The sequence below is a fragment of the Hyalella azteca genome, unplaced genomic scaffold (assembly GCF_000764305.2).
Source record: "Hyalella azteca isolate HAZT.00-mixed unplaced genomic scaffold, Hazt_2.0.2 contig3861, whole genome shotgun sequence".
In the NCBI taxonomy this organism is placed as follows: Eukaryota; Metazoa; Arthropoda; class Malacostraca; order Amphipoda; family Hyalellidae; genus Hyalella; species Hyalella azteca.
Genome location: NW_025934094.1, coordinates 237800 through 260048, shown reverse-complemented (window position 1 = coordinate 260048; position 22249 = coordinate 237800). Strand labels below are relative to the sequence as shown.

Sequence of the window (22249 nt, the reverse complement as noted above, 5' to 3'; positions counted from 1 at the left end):
TCTGAAAAGATTATTGCAGAATTCGCAGTGAAACGAAATTAGTGACTCAAAACATGAGCGACACGCGAAACTTCAAAGAGATTGCGAAATAATCATAATCTTTGATTATGAGGCCATTCTCTCAGGTTCTGCCATCGTCGCAAAACTCATTACAAAAAGCAATAAAATAAATAAAATAAAAATAGATATATAAGAAATATATGTCGCCGGTGTCTACACAATTCAGCTCCTGCCACACAAATATTATTCTTGATAAATTAACAATTTTTCTTTTTGAATCCGGTAACTGATTTAAAAAGATTTCAGTCAATCAACAAAATTCACAACAATTTTCGTGTAATTCGAGGTGGCCTAGCCGAATGATTATGCTCGCGTTATTTCATCATATGTTTTATTCATTGATTTGTATAGAGTTCATCTTGAATTCAAGATTCTTCGTTTTTCATCCAAAACCAGCTAATTTGGTGACATCCATATTGTTTTAAAATTTACAATTAGTAAAAGTGGTTGGATTTCGGCGAAAATCATTCTAGCTGCTAAGTAAAGAGGATATATATATTAGAATTAAGTCATGATTAGAAAAATTTATTATTATATTCTGGGGACACGACACGGGAATTTTTTGAAGCCCTCGAATAGTTAACTGCTTAGTAAATATTTTTATCACATTATCATCGAATAACCAGCGTGGAATTAACGAAGCGCACTTAGGGTATGCAGCTTCATTTGGTATGTCGTTATTACTAAACCCATCGCTACGACGAGCATGTGCCGAAAAAGCCATCCGCAAAATGTTTCAAGAACAATTCGAACTTTTTCAATATAATCTGCGAATATTTTGCGCTGAAACACAAAAATACCTAGATGGTTTCAAAGCGTGTTTTGACATTGCGAATCAAACAGCCAATCATAATGAAGGCCAAGCGATAACCAGTTTATATGCTCCCTGTTCTGTGGTTAATTCCGAGCTGACGGTACTCGTGAGAAGCTTTGATTTTAGTATCTCGGTTAAACAGGTTGCCTTATTTGCGGGAGCATGAGAGACTTCCCTCAGTGCTTCACGGGACTTCATACAACGAGGGTGTGATATCTAGACCTCGAGAATGGCCGTATTCTATGCTTGGGTAAGAGCAACCGGCTTCATCTGGATGGAGAATCGGTTCAGTCATTCATGACATATGAGGTCTAAATTTTTTCTCGAGTTACTAATAAAAAATTGAATCGGTTCATTAATCAATGACCAGAATTGGCTCAAATTTTGGTAAAAATAACAATACCGAAAAAACTAATTGCTATATTCTTGAAAAAGCATCAAATGAGTACATTCTTCGAGACCCTAACTCCGAAGCATTCCTTTATGTACCAAAGGAAATCTTGGCTCGTGAGCGTTGAATCTTCGTGTCAATTGTTTCGTGCGGTTTCTTGCAATATTTTTCCGATGATATTCACTTGTTTCTGCAACAATATCCATGTAATAAGAACACGGAGTTCATTGGACGTCTTCTACGAATTAACATTGTAACAAATTTGGACACAGCGACGATTGATGAAAAAATTTCACTATGATATCGGCTCACGATCTTCGATCGTCCTCAATAATGAATTTTCAATGATACGCATGATAAACGAGGAGTTATCAAATGAAAACTGCAAGAATAAACGGTTATACCTCGGGGACTAATTTCCGAGAAAGGAAATAATTTAATCAATTGATTTGAATAAGCATTAACATTTCACCAGATGTGTCTGCCTACACTTATTATCGTTTAGATAATTATGCACGCATTGATCAATCAAGATAACAATTGACTTCTGCTCTATTTCCATCCCGCGTAAATCCCTTAAGACCATAGTTCATAATGCTTGTCATTATATAAAGAAAGTAAGTTTTAATATAAGTTGTAATCAACAAATTATCTGCATACGCGAAACCTCTTTCTCCTGTGGAACAAATTGAAAGATTGCAAATAACGAAGCCTTTCTTGTGGGATTGAACGAAGCATTCCAGCAATTATTCTGCCATTAAAGGCGTTTTAATCATCTCGAAAGTTACCTCGGCGGAGCGTCGTCTTGATTTCTCGCTCTCAATCCATAACAACGCTTCAATTTCCATGAAACCTTTGCACTCATCATCTACCGGAACGAATATATAAAGTAATAAAAAAATACGTGAAGCAAATCCTTTACATCTCATGGATGAAGAATATTGCGAAAAAACATTATGCGAATAAAAGTTTCGCATTGAATCTAACACCCTTTAAAAAAAGTTAACTATGCTTGCAGAGAATAGACGCTAAAAGAAACAAGATTGCAAATTATCTGATTGTTGCGTATTGCCACCAAGCTCGATTAGAGAATAAGTCATTTGGCGAGGTTCGTAAGAAGTTGTAGGCATGTAATTAACTTAAGCTGCTTGAAAATACAATCAGTACAATATTATATATATATAACTTCTTAATTCTTAGCATAAGGAGCTCAACAGATTTTAGAAACTGATAAGGAAATATTTAATTCCCATTATAATTACGAAAAAACAAAAAGTATAAAGTCATGATCATATGTTAGCTACATGAATCAGACATGTTTTATCCTGCACACGTTTTTGCTTACGTGGCATATAAACAGAACGCACTCCAGAGAAAGTTCCTATTAAGTTCCCTCATTGTGCACATGTTCTCTACTGCAGCTCTCTATAATCCCCGAGGACGAAAAAGTTTCTTAACGCAACATTCATCTAACGCTCCGTGTTTCTGTTTTTGCATCTCGTTGGTGGGTGAGGGTTGCCAACTGTTGTCACCAGAGCATGTCTCCGCTTGCGGCTAGCAGAGGAGCCGCCATGCGAATGCGTAACTTGATTAAACTTAATCATAAGATTACTAAACGACAATGTTGTATACTTAACAACTATCCAAACTTTGAGGCAGCGATAAAGTTTGGTTCCACATGCTAAATTCCAACTGATAATACAATTTAATGCAAGAAAATGAAGTTAAATCCTATGTGGAATTCAAATCATTTGTCATTTTTATAGGGGAACGGCGGAGAAACACATGTAGTAGTAAAAAATTGTATTACCGAAAGAATGAAATAAGATTATATTATGCGTTGAACTGTCTTCGATTTTTTAATCATTAAAAACGATCGTAAACCACATTTTCTTGGTATTCGAATTTACGTCCAACATTTGACGAGTCATCGCACAGTTGCTGCATGTCATCCAAGTTTCATCCATCATACATGCTTTCCTACATCATCAATTTTCTAAGCATATTTTTTAAGAATTCTCTTTACAACTCACGGTTTTAATCCCCGAAAATTACACTGCGTATGAGCACCGTCAACAATCACGGCCCTGAGTTCATCTCTGCCGCATTTCTCAACCGAAACGCCTATCAAATTTCGAGCGCTCCTCCCGTCATTATGGAGCTCGGCCCCCAAGTGACGTAATAAAGAAGATTGCATGAGCGGCACTCATTTCACTTGGCGTAGGCGCAACATTATATAGTCAGTATTAACGAAAATTCTAAACATGGTCAACGTCGGCATTAACATTATATACGAAATTTGATCTTAGACGTTTGAAAGAAATCCCCTTAGGTGAAAATCTTGTGATTTTGAAACCGAGATGATGCCACATCAAATATTGATACGCCTATTATTATTTTGACTTCTTTCTAAGGTGCAACATCATAAATATTCATTATTGAATGAAACCTTTAGTTATTTAAGGAGAGTTTTCCAATATATTTTTTACTCAATATTTGCCATGGGACGGTGTCATGGACCTGTGGAATGCTTTACCTGCTTGCAAGTCACCGACGAAATTTCGTAACGTCCACTGATATTTTCACCTTTAGAAGGAGCGATCAAGCATGATGCTGCACATCTTATCTTATTTTTAAGCTTCCACTGCTAAATTTAATTTATAAAATGGTGTTATTTATTGCACTATACTGTCGATCAGCAATATTTCCTGAAGCTTTTCATTTCCCATTCTGTTGAGATTTTCTAGACAGGCCTACAACTATAGGACTGAGATTTCTCGTTATGAAATTGTACGTAATAACATCTTTTATTCTGTGAAAATATGTATAAATTTTGGCAGCAAATTGCTAACTTGCTAACGTTGTTAATAATATTAATGTACGTTTAATATGCACGGAATTTTAAACTAATTTTATAACGACTGTTCCAGCTGGTTGCAGTAGCATGGCTGACATCGCCAGCGTCGTCTCATCCAGCAGAAAATCCTGCCTCGATCAAACATGATTACACCACGGCGACGTCAGAGGATCCGCTGTCCACATTGCCGTACATCCCTCCTTCGTACACGCCTAAGCCTACAGAATTCACTGAATCTTTTACCACCTTAAAGTCGACGACAACCCTGAGAAATGATCTTCAACCTAAAAGCCATAAAGATAGAAACAATTTATCCTTACAAGATTTCGAACGCGTCGTGACTCGAGAACAAAGCCAGCCGGCAATTGAAAAAGCAATCAGCTCATTAACTAACCACGCAAATTCGACGAAAAGGTTGGATGAAAACAAAGTTTTCACTGTAGAGAATGATCGGCTCAGTGGTGCAGATTCTTATAAGGAACATCAACAGAAAGAAGATGCATCGAGTCATGGAATTTCAGACAATGCATCAAAGAGCAGCAAGATTTCAAGATTTAATTTGGAAGATCCCCGTTTTCAGGAACTGATAATTAAGGACCAAATATCCAAGCCATCCATAACCTCTCAGCCCAAATTTACAAGGGAAATTTTAAATCAAACTCAGATTGACGAAATAAATTCCGTAAAGAAATTGAATGAAGCCGTGTCCCAGCGGATTCCTAAAGAGAGTAGACAAGAATCTGCAACAACAATACTCGATTCATCACCTCCAAAAGAGAGCAAGCTTAAGTTGAAAAGAGGGACTCAAAGTTACCCTACATTCTCACAAATTTCCCCCCAGGCTCGTGGGGAATCTAGAAGCTTCTTCCTCCCCAATACGGAAGACGCTGCCGGGGAAAGACACTTTCAAACGAACCCAACTGACAATCAACAGCCTTCTCAAGACTTATACGGTCACGAAACAATACAGGTAAGATGAAGTTTTTATAAATTGTTAAAATATAGATATCTTTAGCGATTTTTATCAGTAAAACTGGAACATGGGGTATTTGTATTTTGCTCAGCAAAATGTGAGGATTTAGTACCTTTTTGCAATATTAGCTATGAAATCTAATGTTCATCTGAGGACCTGTCTCGCTTCGGGAATTATCATTTTGCGCTCATTTTGCTTGTGTCTATAGTTAGGATTTTTAAAAGCTGATCATTGTCATAATACAAAATTGCAATTTCTCAAACGGTTTGACATGCAGGGAAGGAGTACACCATTTGACTTCGCCTATCACGTCGAGGACCAACACTCGGGAGCTCAGTACGGCCACAACTCCAACTCTGACGGCACAGTAACTACCGGCGAATACAGAGTCCTGCTTCCCGATGGTCGTACTCAGATCGTCACCTACATAGCTGACCCTCACGAGGGCTTCAATGCTAAAGTCCGCTTCGAGGGAGAAGTTCAGCCTTACGAACCCCTGGTAGACGATCCCCCAGTTTATAGGACCAACACTGCATCTTTAGAAAGAGATCAACGTCCTCAAAAATTTGCCCAGAATAAATTTGTAAATGCCAGAGGAACATCATTCGAAAGTGAAAGGTTTTTCAATGAACTTGATCCTCTACAGAATACCTATCGTCCTCCTGCATTTTCAGCGCCTTTTGGCCAGGCTTTTGGAGCGGCGAATCTACACTCTCCTCAGCAATCAGGGAAGCCGAAGCCTTTGTTTGGGCATTTTGACTCCAATGATCGTCGTCAGTCTCACGTTAGGACAGAAACTCGCCAAACCGCTTACCAACCACCAGAACCTCAACTGGATTACCAGCAGCCTGGTGTTCAACAGAACTTTCAGCAGCCAGATGATCATCAGGTATCTCAGAACCATGAAATTCCACTGAATTATCAGCAGCCAAATGTTCAACAAGGATCTCAGACCATTGAAATTCCGTTGGAGTATCAGCAGCCAAATGATCACCAGGTATCTCAGCCCCCAGTAATTTCACTCAATAATCAGCAGCCAGGAAGTCAAAATATCTACCAGCAAAATGAAATTCAACAAATCTACCAGCAACCAAAAATTCCACAAAGACATCGACAGCCACAAATTCAACCAGACTTTACGCTACCACAAATTCAACACACAAACCAGAAACCGAATACTGTGCAAGGCTCTAAGCAGTCTGCAATTCATCGCAACAATAAGCAATCGAGTAGTGTACAAGGCTCTCTGCAGCCTGACATTCAACAGAGCCATCAGCCATCCGCAAATCCTTACGGCACTAAGCAACCTAAAATTAAGTATCCCAAACCAGAAGTTCAACAGAGCTATCAAAAGCCGGATGTTCAACAAGGTTATCAACAGCCAGATCTTCAGAGCTATCAGCAAGATGAAATCCAAAATAGCTATCAGCAACCAAGAATTCAACAAAGCTACCAACAACCAGAACTTCAACAAACTTATCAGCAACCAGAAATTCAAAGCGGCAATCAACAGCCAGAAGTACAACAAGGCTATCAACAGCCAGAAATTTCCCAAGACTATCACCAGCCAAATATTCAACAGGACTTTCAACATCCAGATGTTCAACAAGGCTATAATGAACCAGAAATTCAGGAAGGCTATCACCAACCAAATATTCACCAAGACTTTCAACAACCAGATATTCAAAAAGGCAAAAAGCCACTAGAAATTTCGCAAGGCTATCAGCAACCAGAAATTCCTCAAGGCTATCAGCAACCTGAAATTCCGCAAGGCTATCAACAACCTGAAATTCCGCAAGGCTATCAGCAACCAGAAATTCCGCAAGGCTATCAGCAACCTGAAATTCCGCAAGGCTATCAGCAACTTGAAATTTCGGAAGGCTATCAGCAACCAGAAATTAAAGAACATTTTCGGCCGTCAGCAGTTCTTGGGGAGTTCTCCAGCGCACCTCCTCACCACCAGCCTGACCATCCTTCCTCCCATCAAGGGCCTAACGTCCATGACAGCGATGAGCAGCTACGACCTCAGTTGGAATTTCCACCCTCAATTCCACAACAGGGACACCAGAATCTGAATTTCCAGTCAAGTTTTTTGGGTGATGGAACTCGGCCAAGTTTACAGACGTCAAAGCCTACTTTTGGATCTGGTAGACCACATCAGCAGCCAGACGCACCTCAACGATATCAAGAACCGGTAATTCCACATGATTTTCATGGACTCGTCCAGACCAATTACCAGGGTCAAGAATTGCAACAGATAAATCCTGGTCCAGTTCAGCCGAATAATTATATTCAAGATCTTCGCCAGAGTGAAGAAGCATCAAAATTTTCGCACGACGATAGCTTCCATCAATCAATTCACCGGTTTAGGCCAGAGTTGGATTCTAAACGCACACATCATCCAATCTATGAACCACCTCAGGACCAAGAGAGGTATCAACAACCTCATGCTAACGGACCAGATGAGACAGAATCAAAGTATCAGCAGCCAGGATTCCGCAATGAAAACCCAAATAGACCTCTTCATAGCAATCAAATTAGTCCTAAAGCTCGTACAAGGCTAAATCATTCGAAACTAAATTCCAAAAAGAGTCAGCGAATTACGACCGAGCACGAAGAGGATGTACCACACCAGATACAAGACGTTTTTTCTCAGCCTGACCCGAGACAAAAGTTCAGTCAACCAGAACTAGCTACAGGGGTGCGAAAACACGTAATAGATCAGTTTAGCCAAGGACCGGAAAATGTTGAGTCTCTAGAACGACAGACGCTTTCTCCTCAGTATGCTTATCGCAATTTCAAGCTACGCTCTAATGCAGAACAAAAGGAATCACAACTCTCTAGTGCTGGGTTTTCCGAAGGAGGTTACCTTCAGCCCTCTTTGAAATTCCCAGGCCAGGAGTCTTCATACAGGCAAGCAAGTGCACGTTTGCATTCGAATGAAGTGTCAAAACCGTCAACTCGTGGAAAACCTGAAGAAATTAATCTAAGTTATCAACCAAATTATCATGAGTTGACTTTCAATCAACCAGACTTCAAAGAAACATACCAGCCACCTCAGGCTGAATCGACATACCAACGACCAGAAACCCCCCAAAAATCTCAAACACCTCTGTTCGACTCGACAGACCAACAGCCAAGTAATCATGAAGTGAATCAACCATTTGATTTAAATCTGGAATACCTGCAGCCAAAATCATCTCGCCCATCGCAGAGGCCTGAACAGGCGTACGAGCTCCACGTACAGAAATACCAACCGCTTGCAGCACAGCCAGTAAATGGACAGCAAGCAAACCTAAATGCATTCCACGACCCCAAACTGCAACGCGATGATCGTGGTCTAACTTTAGGGCACGATGTGAATTCCACGCCACCCTCGTCTAAGGATTACAATTTTTTCGAAGGAGGTGACGTTTCTGCAAGTAACAAACCATCTTTTCACAACTCTGTTCTTGCCTTGGAACCTGAAATATTCGCCCTGCAGCCGGCAGTGCGACAACTAGACATTCTACCGATTGTGACTAGTTACCCTGGAGATAACAGCAAGGGCTTAGATCATTCCGCCTAAGATTTCTTAAGGCAAAATCATCTTGCACTAAATCCTGGAGCTTTCCTCAATAGTCTGTGGCGAAGGTGGCATTCTCTTTCCACCACTCGATCCTGCGATAGTCAAGTAATTCTTGAATAGCAAAGTAGTCAACAATAGGGAACGAATATTAGACATCGACTAACGATTGCATCAAATTTTCGATAAAAACATGGAATTTCCTATTACATCGTTGCATGTGCAACGATTTAATTTCTGTAATCGAAAATTGTCCTTACATGAACATTTATCATCGCAGCAATGCAAAGGTTAAAGATGATGCAATGCTGTATAAAATTTATATTGTCTTTTTTCAAGAAATACATTCAAGACAATAGCCTCTTAAATGATATTAGAGTCGGGACTTAGTTTTTTGTCAATTAAAATTAACTCTCTTTACAAGGTCTTCTGAAAATTCTGAAAAAAATAGCGCGGACGGTGGAACAAAGCATTAAGCACCCGACGGCAGCTGCATCCTCTTACATAATATTTCATTTGATTGGCTTAAATTCGGTCGAGATTAATGAATGATCTTGAAACTAAAAATTATAAAGACAATTTAAATTATAATATGCTCGTAATATATCTCTTGTAAGTAGAGGGAGTCGGATGAGATAGAAGTTGCTGAAATAGATTTATCAACTGCTGGTTTAATTTATCCCCGGGTCCGTCACACCGTAACAACAGCGGGGTTTGATAACACTTCCCTCCATCACGCGATAACAACAGCGGAGTTGAAACTGACGTTCATCACGCACTAATTAACCATCGATAAAATCCTGTAATCAATATTAATAACAGACGAATAATATTCTGATTAAATGGCAAGAGAACATCGTTAAAGAGGCATAATAAATAGAATAGGTTCAAAACGCGTAGCATTCTATCAGAAATAATTAACAAAGAACCTCACGGTCGAAAACGTATCTGGTAAAAGAATACATACCATCAAACATATCATCGCAAACATTACATTGTAGAGCCTATGATATCTGGTGCATAGTCGTTTTTATCCGTTCTCATCCTTTTTCGAGTATATTTATTTTTCACTCACCATAAAACTTACGCGTAACTTGCCCTCGAAGCTCATTTGAACCAGACACCACGATAATTGCTTAAAAGAATAATAATAATAACAATAATAATAATAAACCGGCGCAAGATTATGCAATCAACATGAAAATCCAAAATCCCAGCATAAGTCAGCCATTCATGTGGTCCTCCAATTATTGGGTAGTTCATAACATATCGAGCTCGCTATGTAATTCTATTCAGACTCGCTGCATCGCCAAGCTCAAATTCATGCATTCAGGCGCAAATTCATGATCCCTGTTGCTGCTAAAGCCTCGACTACGGTGGGTATACGTGCTTGGATGACGCCTATTAATATAATGGATTAGTAAGTGATTAGCTGATGTGACTAAGATTTATATTATAAATAAAGAATCTGATATATGCAAGAATATGACCAAAATATTTACAAAGTATTCATAGAAAAGATTTTGCGACAAATCCCGCCAACTAGGATGATCATCGTAATATTCCCGACTAGGAATTTGTTACATGATCTGGAATACTTACAAAAAATCCAAGTAAAAAAATAATAACATTGCTACAAGTTATATGACAGGTCACTTTGGACAAGAGTGAAGGAGAGGCCGGAGAAGCACGTGCTCCAAACATCGATAGTTCGAGTTTGGCAGGAGTACCTCGAAACTTAAAGGGGGACAGGTAGAAGAAGCAGCTGGTGTGAAGAGCAGAAGAGAGTAGGAGGCAGAAGAGATTAAGAGGATGCATAAGAGAGTAGGAGGAGGCAAAAGAAAGAGAGTAGGAGGAGGCAGAAGAGAGTAGGAGGAAGCAGAAGAGAGTAGGAGGAAGCAGAAGAGAGTAGGAGGAGGCAGAAGAGAGTAGGAGGGAGCAGAAGAAAGTAGGAGGGAGCAGAAGAGAGTAGGAGGGAGCAGAAGAGAGTAGGAGGGAGCAGAAGAGAGTAGGAGGAAGCAGGAGAGAGTAGGAGGGAGCAGGAGAAAGTAGGAGGAGGCAGATAGGAGTATCAGAAAGTAGGTGGATGCAGGTAGCAGTACTCAAAGCAGGTGACAGAAAGATTCGGTAACAAAATATTCGATGGTCCCGTTAGTGCCGCAGGTCGACGACCTCAACGGTACCGTGGTCGTCCATGACTGCGTGGTCAGCTTCCTGTTCAATAAACAAACGTTCAATGTAACAAATGATTTCAATACGACACTTGAGAATTCATGTTTCAAAATTAACACTCGATTATTCAGACATTGAGCTGTTCGAAATACACAGAGTTAAGGAATTCTCTATTATTTGTTAACTTAGAAAAATATCTGAACATATCAATGCAGCACGCGAAATGCTGCCACCGAAGCAGCTGGATATTGATGTAAGTATATGCACAATTCAATTATATAAATTTTAAACATTACACTTCAAACCAAAATACCGGAGCATCGCAACTTAAAGTATTGATGTCACTAGATTGCTTAAACCGCAAATTCACTAAAAATTTAAAAGGGAACAAAACTCCACGCAAAGTGTGGAGTTTTCTTCGCAGCAAATTTTTAGTTAACTAAATGTAAAGTCGGTGAAGACCTTTAGATTTTAGATTAGGTTCATTGCAATAACAAGAATTGATCAAGAGGAAAATCCGTAATCGTGATTCCGATCATTTGTTCTGTAGAGTGAAAACCATCACTATCAGAATCATGGCAAGAGGCACTGTGGAGTGACCCGACACAATCAATCAAAATCAGAGCAAATGGCAGACCTTAAAGAGTGGAGGCTTGGCAGGGTGCGGATGGAAGCCAGTCTCCCTGCAGTCCGCAATAAAGTCCAGTCCGTAGTCAGGCGTGAGCGAGAACACGGCGTTGTGGTCGAACTTGGGAGCACACACCACCGCCACCGCCTCAGGCATCATGAGCTGGTAGGAGCAGTGCGTGTGCAGGTCTACGCTCGACAGGAACGCCGTCTGACTTGGATGTGTCTGTTGGAATTGGGGACGAAGTCAAGAAAGGGCTAAACATGCGTGCCGAACGCGATAGAAGTTGTTAGTTACAGAAATAAACATTTGCTACATATTAATAGTATTATTTTCAACTAGTGCACAGCAATGTTGCCACATTTAATCTCCGATATTGAAATAGCTGATGACATTTGCTACATATTAATGGTATTATTCTCAACAAGTGCACAGCAATGTTGCCACATTTAATCTCCGATATTGAAATAGCTGATGACATTTGCTACATATTAATGGTATTATTCTCAACAAGTGCACAGCAATGTTGCCACATTTAATCTCCGATATTGAAATAGCTGTATTAAGACAGGGTTTCAGATTTATGGGCCAGAAAGACAATAGTGAAGCAAGAGCATAATTGGCGGAGCTCGGTTGAAAGGCTGAGCGAAATAGCTCAAACTGTACAAATTCAATGAGATTTTGCGTGGAAGCTATGGATGAGACTTTTAGAGCAGGAACCGGTAAATAGTACTTGTTGTTAAACATTCTGAAATGAATACCATGCAATGGACACCATCTTCTTGTTGGTAAGCATTCAGTTTTTTTGAAATGAATACCATGCACCGTGCTCGAGGCAGACTAACGCATGAGCAGCACTGACGTGTATCCAGCCGAGCGTGATGATGCCGTGCTGATCCTGCACGGCGAAGAGCCTCTCCTCCTCATGTGTTGTGCAGGAGTCAGCCGTGCCGCTCTGCTCAGGTATCAGCAGGTGCGTCGTGCACAGCTCACCTTGGCGCTGTCAATGCGTAACATTAGACAGCATGAGATGCGGATGTCAGCAAAAAACAGCATACGTCAGATAAAGTCACATAATTCAGCCTGAGCCAGAAAACTTCAGCATGCACCAGCAGGCAAGTCTATGAGCAAGACACAACACCAGGTAAAAAAGGAATGTGGGGTGAGTAAAATGACTCAACATGAGAGGTTATAGTGGTTCATGAATACCTCAAATGGTTCGTTCATCTAAGCCTGCTTACCTCCAAGTACAGCACTAATTTCCATTCATGAAGACAAAATTGAAAGTCTTAAGTCCATCAAATTGCGATACGGTTACGATTGAAATTATTAGTACCCATTAGTCAAAACTGAACTGATATTTAATCATATGCAAATGAAGATGAAATGCATTGAAAACCACCGAATAGCGTGCAAGCAACAATCTATTGAGAAGAATTACACAAGACAGGAGAGACATTCACCAACCACCACGCACCACAATGCCGGCCAAGACCCAGCACCACGCACCACAATGCCGGCCAAGACCCAGCACCACGCACCACAATGCCGGCCAAGACCCAGCACCACGCACCACAATGCCGGCCAAGATGCCGCAGGTCTCGACGTTGTTGCGGGTATTGGGAGCGGCGATGTCAAGGAAGCGGGTGACGAGAGCCGTGGGGATGCGTACACGACGAAGGGCGCCGCCACCGCCACCCAGCAACGACAGAGGCTTGTTCGACCGATCTACTGACGGTGCGCTTGAGCTGTTCAATAAAAACCCAGGCAAAAGAAACAAAGACTTTAATTGCGACTGTCATTGAGGTAAAAAAAAAACAAGAGATATAACACCAAGATTTACTCGCAATTGCCATGGAGGTGACATAAACCAAGAGATAGAACACCAAGACTTGAATTGCAACTGCCACAGCACTGGTGAGTTATTCTGAAACAGACATCAGCTTAAAGATATCTATTCAAAGATTTACACAAAAAGGTGAGGCTTGGACTTTGCTTTTACCCGCAAAAAGAATAATTCATTAAAAATGAGGGACGTCATTTGAATTAGTTGTGTTAGAAGTTAAGAATAAATATAATTAGTATGTTTAAAATAAACATCCAGCTGAAGCCTTTATAAACTAATGCCGAAATACCTTATTATTATTATTTTTTGCTGTATCTTGAAAAATATTAGTTACTTACCTGTCTTACCCAGTACCTGATTCATCATCAAACTATTCACTAGTTATAAAATAAGTAGAGGCCAAGTAAGAAGGTAATGCATTAACCTGGGAGTGTGGGGTTTGAGGGAGCGTGAAGGAGCCTGGGGAGGATCCCGTGGCGACCTGAAGGAAGTGTCCTCAGGGGCTGAAGGATGAGCATCATATGCACACTGAGGGTAGAGATTGCTGCTGTCCTCTGTTGTGCTGTTGCTGTAATAAAAATAATTACAAAGCTACAAGTAGTTGCCGATTTTAGGCATTAAAAGAACTCCAGCACGAAGTTGTGCGAGAACAATTACTAAATAGCAGTCTTTGTGAACTAAAGATTAATCAAAATTAATTTTTGCCTGAAGTCATAATCTATACATTCACTTAGGATAATATGGTACGATACCAATATCAAAAACACTTTTCCCATTGACTACCTTTCACACAGCATGATCTTTCAACTCGAGTACAAAAATTTGTAAGTCAACTTAAGCAGAGTGAGATCTATTGACAGTGGCTCACTCAATGCAAGGTGGGGCATAAATAGGAGGTGTGGCTGGTCGAGGCGGCAGTACAGGAGGAGCAGAGGGCGAGAGAGGGTAACGTGACGGGGACAGGTCCTGAGAGCCTATAATACTGGGCTGATGATGCCTGGCAAGCTCAGCTTCTCTGAGCTTTCTTGAATTCTCTGCTTCTTGTGCTCGAGCTTTTTCAATCTCTGCTTCTATCCGAGCCTGAAAAAGTACTTGTATATCTGTTACAACAATACATGACAATAGGGATAGATATTTCCCATAGCTTCAGAGTTAGGAAGAGATAAGTGTCATGAACAAAACAGAATAGCAAGTTTACATGATGCTATTGTCAATAACTAAGTGGTAAGCATGAAGGAAAACTCCCTACAACAAATAGAGACTTAAGGCAATAAGACCATGGTTGGATGATCTCAGGAACATGCAATTGGAGCAAAGTACAGTCGGATTGCACCCTACAGCCACTTTTCAGTCACAAACTGAAATAATAAAATCATATAAAAATCAATCATAGCACCATCAGGCCTTTGCAAGTTAACATACGAGTCAGCAAAGAGTTAATAATTCTTCATGCATTGCTCTTTTAAATGATAAGGTTTGTCTGTCTGCAATGCTACATACCTGCTCCTCTCTGAAGGTGTTATATTCTTCTTCAAATTGTTTTAGCAGTTTACTCTTGAGAGTCTCAGCAATAGGTAGTGTACTCTGGAATATATTAATACCAATGCATCATTCCTTGTGGCAAAACATGATTTGAGTATGGTAGTATCCTTAGGTATCCTTGGTAGTTTCCAATGATACCTTGGTTACCCTCTCTTGCCCAATTTATGGTAGTATCCTTAGTAAATATGGGATATGATTATTCAACACCTAAATAAATGATTTAAGTGATTCCCTGTAATAACTTGTCTTACTGATTCATATCATCAAGACAAAATATTACTGTAATCAAGAAATTAAAATTCAGTGGAACAAAAAATAAAGTTTATTCAAACTGTTATATAGGTACTACCGTACCTATATATAAGTGGTACTCAATTAAATGACAAAATTCTGCTGTAAAAATAAATCAGAATTAATAACAAATTTATACAACCCCAGAAAGTTGAATACTAACCATACATTTTTTCTTAGTTTTCTGCTTTTGCTCATGAGAAAAAGCAGCATATTCAGGATGCTTGGATATTTCTTCTAAAAATAATCTGAAATAGAGTAAGAGTAATTAATTATCCTGGAAAATATTTTGCTGACTGATTCATGCAAATTTTACTGAATGTATACCATACAAAGCAAAAAGCTCAAAAATTATTTCAAGTTCCACCAGAGTATAAAATCTCAAAAAATAATTGCAAGTTCCACCAAAGCAAAATTACTTCATGCCACATTATTGTTACCTACAACCTGAACTTCATTCAAGTAATCAAGTGATTTATACAAAACATGATAATATTGGAAAATTATGTGTGGAAAATAAATTTGAAGAAAATAACACTACCTTGAAACATCAATAATTGGATCAGTGATACTTACACCATGAAGCGCATATAAAACATATATGCAAGCTCATAGTTCTTTTCTTCATGATAAACCACAGCCATCCGCACCAGCTCCTGGCCAGAACGATAATATCTGGAAAATAATACATCAGATAGAAACTTATCTTGAGACTGCATCCTCTGACTGCCCGGTGCAAGTTTTACAAAAGTAAAGCAAACAATGAATCTGCTTAAATATTTTTCAAAACAATCTGATTTTAAAGTCAAACCAATAAAATTTAAATGGTTTTATTTTTTGTATGAGATTTGTTCTCATTATTTTTATTGATAAATTAAATTTTCTTACTTTGAAGTATTATGATACACTAATACCGGTATAATTGATAATATTTGTTAATGTAATAGAGATAATACAGCTAGCAGAAATCTTGCATTTGCAGCTTCAAAAAATGAAAGTAAGCAAAGATGTCGACTTGCTGCTCATTGCTCAAGATTGAAAATTTCCAAATTACAACTGAAATTTTACACTTCTAACTGATAAACCATCAATCGGGGTAATAAGGGACAGTTTTGAGCATTTTTTGTTCATAACTTCTTACAATGAAACATTTCATAAAAAAGTTTGCGCTCATTTTAAAGGTATTTGCGAGGGCTATTGCATGGCACCTCCAAAAAAATTCTATATGTTACTGTCAAACAGGGTAATAAGGGATGGGCAGGGTAAATCAAGACAGTTGTCCCACATTTTATAGAAATGTTGTAGCAGCTAAACTAATCAAAATATTTCAAAACTAAAAATAGTGGAGTAAAGTTTAACACTTTTACTATCCATTATGCCATAAGCAAATAAAGAAATCATACATTTACTACCTCTAAAAAATCCCTGAAAAAAAGTGTGAAAAGTGTCATTTTAGAAAAGTACCACTGCTAAGGTCTGTAGCAAAAAAAAAAATATTTGCTGTAATAAAAAAATTTCTCATTTAAAAGTTGCACAAAGGTGTCAGCTTAAAAACGTGATTGATGGTATTTGCATATCTCATTTCAATAAAAAATGCTGGCCATTTCTGCCAGACAGGGTAATAAGGTACACCCCCCCTTCCAGGATAATAACTGACACCCATAAAAACGCATTTACAGTAGAACCTTGATTGACAAAGGCTCCAGTTAACAAAAAAAAATCAATTAACAACAAAGAATTTTGATTACATTTACCTTGCTCAGCAAAAAATTTTTCACTAAACAAAAAATTAATCCATCATCGGTCATCACAAAATTGTGCATAGAATGTCATAGATAGAACTGTGCACTGGATAACATAGAATAAAAAGTAATTAACCTAAACTATGATTTACTTCTCCAAAAAAATGATGGTTGTCACTAAAATATTCCTTTCTGTTTCAGGTATGTTTTTTACAATCTATTTTGTTATAGTGAAATCACTTGACCCAATTAAAAGGGAGTGAAATTACAAACCATCCTGCAAGCTTACAGCTACAGAAGAAATGCTATATGGCTGCTGACATGAAGCAAGCAATGGACAAGGTCATTGTAACTGCTCAATGGCATATTCATGGATAGGTTACAGTTATACCTACGTATTGCATAAATAATGTGGTAATGTATGGATATGGTAATATATCAATAAAGAAAAATCAAGTAAAAATCACAGAAAATGTCATTTATTCTATATCTACATCATCTACAAAGGAAGAGAAGGACTTCAGAGTACTGTTAGTAATGGATGAGTACAAAGTGGCATTCTATCAAGGGAGGTACCGTATATAGGTACTTTTGCCAGTCTGCCTCGAGCCTTTGTTCTGGCACTTTAGCCCTTGTAATACCTATCCTTGAATACTGCCGCCAGCTCTGGACTCCGTTCACACTAAGCGCAATACGGCAACTGGAAGGAGTCCAACGAACCTTCACTTCCAGGATCAGAGGGATGGAGAACTACTGGGAGAGGTTGCAGCAACTGGGTCTGTACTCACTGCAGAGGAGATGGGAGAGGTATGTCATTCTGTACACATGGAAAATGATAACCGGAATGGTGCCAAACTTAGAGAGCGAGACTTTCAGGATTAAGACATATCACAACTAGAGAAGGGGTAGACTGTGCAAGATTCCCCCACAACGTAACAGATCCGCAGTCAGATTTCAATCCCTGCAGGAAGGATCACTTTCCGTGGTAGGGCCAAGGCTGTTGAACGCCCTACCAAGGGATCTAAGAGAGGGGGAGTTCACCCTGGAGACCTTCAAGAGACAACTGGACGTGTTCCTGGACACAATCCCAGATCGACCTCCCTTGCAACACTACTAGCGGCGAGAAGCAAGCAACAGCATCGTGCATCAGGTGGCTCAAATGAGGGCGGATGAACAATGATCAGAGGCAGCGATCCATTGTGGCCTGGGACTGCTACGTCCCAAACAAATACTAAGGATACTAAGGACTAAACCCAACCCACAGCCCCTATCAACGGTCTATACCCAGCCGTGGGCTTCTGGGCCCTGGCAACTCCCTCTCGACCTGTGGAGTGTTTCGAAATTGATATAAATAAAAAAGTACAGATTTGAACTGTGAAATTTCTAAGTTGCTTCCATTTGTTCCAAAATGCCATAAATGACTTAAGAAATCATAATTTAGGTTAATTACTTTTCATTCTATGTTGCCACTTGCCCATTGTTCATTTCTATCTATGACTTTCTATGCACAATTTTGTGATAACCAATGATGCATTCATTTTTCAATAAGTGAAATTTTTTTGCCGAGTGAGATAAATATAATCTAAATTCTTTGTTGTTAATTGATTTTTTGTTATCTGGAGCTATTGCTAACCAATGTTCTACTGTAAATGCGTTTTTAGGGGTGTCCCTTATTCAGAAATGGCTGCCATTTTTGGGGGAATGAGCTACCGTTACGCAAATTTTGTCACCACATTTTTAAGCCAACACCTGTGTGCAACTTTTATGTAATTGAAATTATTTAATACAACAAATTTTTTGTTTTTGCTACAGACCTTAGCAGAATTACACTTTCAAAATCTCACTTTTCACTTTTTTTAGAGATTTTTCAGAGGTATGGTACTAGTAAATGCATGATTTCTTAACTTGCTTTATGCTACATAGATACAAAAAAATGTTGAACTTTATGCCACTATTTTTAATTTTGCAATATTTCAATTAGTTAGTTGCTACAACAGTTCTATGAAATGTTGAAGGACTGTTCAATTTATCCTACCCATCCCTTATTGCCTCATGCTGCCACTACTGGCAGTCTGGCACTAGTATTAGCCCAGGCATGGAATATATCTACCTGGCAAGCCACGACTAGATTTTTTGAGCCGTGGCTTCATGGGTTTGCCAGCCATGATTCCATTTCTTTGAGCTGTGAATTCCATTTCTCCCCCGTGAAAAGCCATTTATGACCCGCGAACTTGTTATTCACAAAGTCATATCTCTCCCATCATCAGTCCCATTCATACAAAGAACCTCGTTATTTACAAAGTCCCATACAAAAATCAGTCACTAGATTTTTCTTCACTTTAGCGGCAACTGTCCAAGTGATACCGCTAATGCAGTATGACCATCCTGACGTAACTGCAACTACGCAATCTTCATGGGGGAAACGTTTTGAGTTGACTTATTATGTTCTGCATGTTGTTTTGGCAGGAGGCGGGAGCATTGAAGTATCTAAACCAGTGGTTCCCAAAGTGGGCGATATCGCCCCTCTGGGGGCGGTGGAAAGATCTGTGGGGGCCTCTGGAAAGATCTGTGTTAAACCTTTCTCTTTCAAAAGTGCAGCATACTAAATATCAAGAAAGAGGCGTTTGTTTTTTCTATGTGTCTGTGGTGGGGGTTGCTGGAGATTCACTGAGGAGCCAAGGGGGGGGGGGGGCACCAGCCTGAAAAGTTTGGGAACCATTGATATATACTGTGGATTGCGGAAGTTGAAAATTTTATTAAACAACATGTTTGCGAAGAGCAAACTGCAATTTTATCGATAAAAAAAATTCATGACATTGGAACCGTGAGATTTCATACCTACTGAAATTATATGAAATTATATCAGACTGGACTTTTATATCAAAAATTGGACTTTTCCAGCCCTGTAATTAGGTATCCTAATCTCAAGTGTTGAAATTTTAAGTGCTAAATTTTCTGTAATTCTGCATTAGTGATCACTGACATAGTGGCAATTGGCAAAGCAGCAATTTTTTTGGACTCTTCAACAAGTTCATTTTTGAGTCCTATAAGTAGACCAGGAAAGTATCTTGGATACTGTAAAATGGGGTAACTTAGACCACTTTTTTTTATAAATGATGCCATTCTTTTACTAGCTAAATTAAACTTGAATTGAAACGTGCAAAATACAGGTCTATACTCTAGCTTCACTCACCATAAATTGCTGGCTTCTGCCTCTCATAGTCTTTATGTAATTTCAAAAAAAGTGATGGTCTTTGTTACCCCAGCTCTTGGGGTATCTTAGACTGGGTGGTAAAATCAATTATATTTTTTGGTAAAATAACTCCAAATGGATTTGGATTTGGGGCGTGGTGACTGGTGACTCTGAAGGGAAAGAACGATATTTCAGAGTCAGGCCTTTGCAACGGCCATCAGCCATGCATCACATTTTCATTTGTTAGTAGAAAGGAGGAAAAAAGGGAAACTATAAACAGCAAGGAGGGTGTGAAAGTTCGTGTTAGGGGTAAGATGAGAGTTAGGTGAAAGGGAATCAAGAGGAAATTCATATGGTTTATTATTGCTATATCTCAGTTTTTGCCCTATGTAACTTTACATTTACGTTAGTTATGTGGCCTCTAACGCCCTAAGTGACTATCTGTGTTATATTGAATTATTATGGTTTGCTTTTTCTATCTCTATTACCGTAAAATGGGGTAACTTAGACCGGCGGGGTAACTTAGACCACTTTTCGTTTTTTTTACAAAAACCCCCACAACTCAAAAACTATTTGACATAGAAAAATTTTGTCAATGGGCATTAAAGGCCTAATACCTGTCTCTTATACACATCTAGATGTGTATAAGAGACAGGCTTTGACATGACCGCAACTATGCGCGATCTTCAACAAACGTTTTGTTTATTTGTTTACATTACGATGTTTATGTTTTTTCTGCAAGATATTTTTGGCGGAAACGGTAAAGCAATGCGGATTGCGGAAGTTGAAAATTTTATGAAATGACATGTTTGCGAAGTGCAAACCGCGATTTTTTAATCAAACGAAAATTTATGACATTCGAGCCACGAGATTTCATACCTACTGAAATTAGGTATATGATATTAGAGCCGCGATATTTCAGACAAAAATAGGACTTTTCCAGACTAGCACTAGGCTAGTAGGCTGACTAGGCTCCTACTCCTAGTATTTTCATTTCAATTTAATTTCTGATGGACTATTAAGAATGAACAATCTAGGTATTTAAAATTAATTAGGAATTTTTCAATTAAAATCAAAAGTTTAAATTTTATTTATATAATTATAACTGTACCTGCGAATGGGTATTGAAGGTTCAACACTGACAGTACTGCTCTTCATGAGCTTTTTCATTCGCAATTCAGGCTCAAGTACTATCTCCAACTCACGAGATGAAATTTCTCTACCATGTCCACAATGAGCCATAATTTTACTATTATACTATCAATGAAGAATGAATTAGACTACTGAAAAACAAGTGACAGTATCAACTATTAACATTTAACCCAGAAATGTGCAATTCATGTTTGAATTTCAGGCAATCGTAAATTGAAAATCAACGTGCTCTTACGAAGCATTTCAACTATTTCATACTATCATAGGCGGATGATAGGCCTACTATGATCGTAAAACATGGACAGTGATGGACTTCGTAAATTCGTCAACAGAACTCAGAACAGCATATATATTATAGGTTTGATATCGTGTGAAGCTTCTAATGGAAAAATTTACTCATTTAATGGTATAGGTGGATAGAGATAACAAATATTTATTTGAGATCAACGATAGCCAAGTGAAATCAAGTTACTCAACCATCTAACTTGACCCAGCACAAATGTTCTATTTACAATAAACAGGCTTTCGTAGAGGACCAGATAAGTCACCGCGGACGGCATTCGCGAAAGAAGTCGCTGAGAAGCGTAAGTAGTTGAGATAAACTGAAGTTGGGAAATTATGTTCAAGTTTGGCGTCAGAGTATTCTACTAGTAAGCAGCTAATAAGCTGTTAACGCTGAATTAAAAGAAATTTTGCAAGTTTTTTTTCACTTATCCCACATTCGTAATTTAAACAGCAAGCGGAAACAGCTCCTTATCGAACCCGGTGGAAGTCTAGTAGCTACTTCAAACTATCGCCAGTCATGAAAAGATCCGGTCAAATGACACGAGTTTAGATCTATGAACAAGGCACGAAAAGGAAAAGAATCGGCGACAGGCCACATCAGGCCTACACTTCAGCGCCGACATCACTATGTTATGTTCTGTTAATACATGCTTAAATTCGCAATGAGCATAAAATTTCTCATAATACACTGTACAGATTTCAACGAAATTTCGTATATGAATACCTAACCTCCATACG

At 38.9% G+C, this 22249-nt stretch overlaps 2 protein-coding genes across 2 annotated transcripts; one reads left to right on the top strand and one right to left on the bottom strand.

The window, feature by feature from the left end:
- Positions 1-1061: 1061 nt before the first annotated feature.
- LOC108681605 (mediator of RNA polymerase II transcription subunit 12-like) lies at positions 1062-9316 on the top strand. The gene is made up of 3 exons (XM_018170655.1): positions 1062-1124; positions 4196-5092; positions 5373-9316. The coding sequence occupies exons 1-3, from the start codon at positions 1104-1106 to the stop codon at positions 8661-8663; spliced, it is 4209 nt and encodes a 1402-aa protein (XP_018026144.1). The 5' UTR covers positions 1062-1103; the 3' UTR covers positions 8664-9316.
- Positions 8967-21360, bottom strand: LOC108681590 (STAM-binding protein-like A). Its single transcript, XM_018170636.2, has 10 exons — positions 21186-21360; positions 15716-15814; positions 15303-15387; positions 14807-14890; positions 14175-14386; positions 13731-13874; positions 13034-13208; positions 12323-12460; positions 11470-11685; positions 8967-10874 (listed from the first exon to the last, which is right to left on the bottom strand). The coding sequence occupies exons 1-10, from the start codon at positions 21314-21316 to the stop codon at positions 10812-10814; spliced, it is 1347 nt and encodes a 448-aa protein (XP_018026125.1). The 5' UTR covers positions 21317-21360; the 3' UTR covers positions 8967-10811.
- Between the last annotated feature and the right edge of the window lie 889 nt (positions 21361-22249).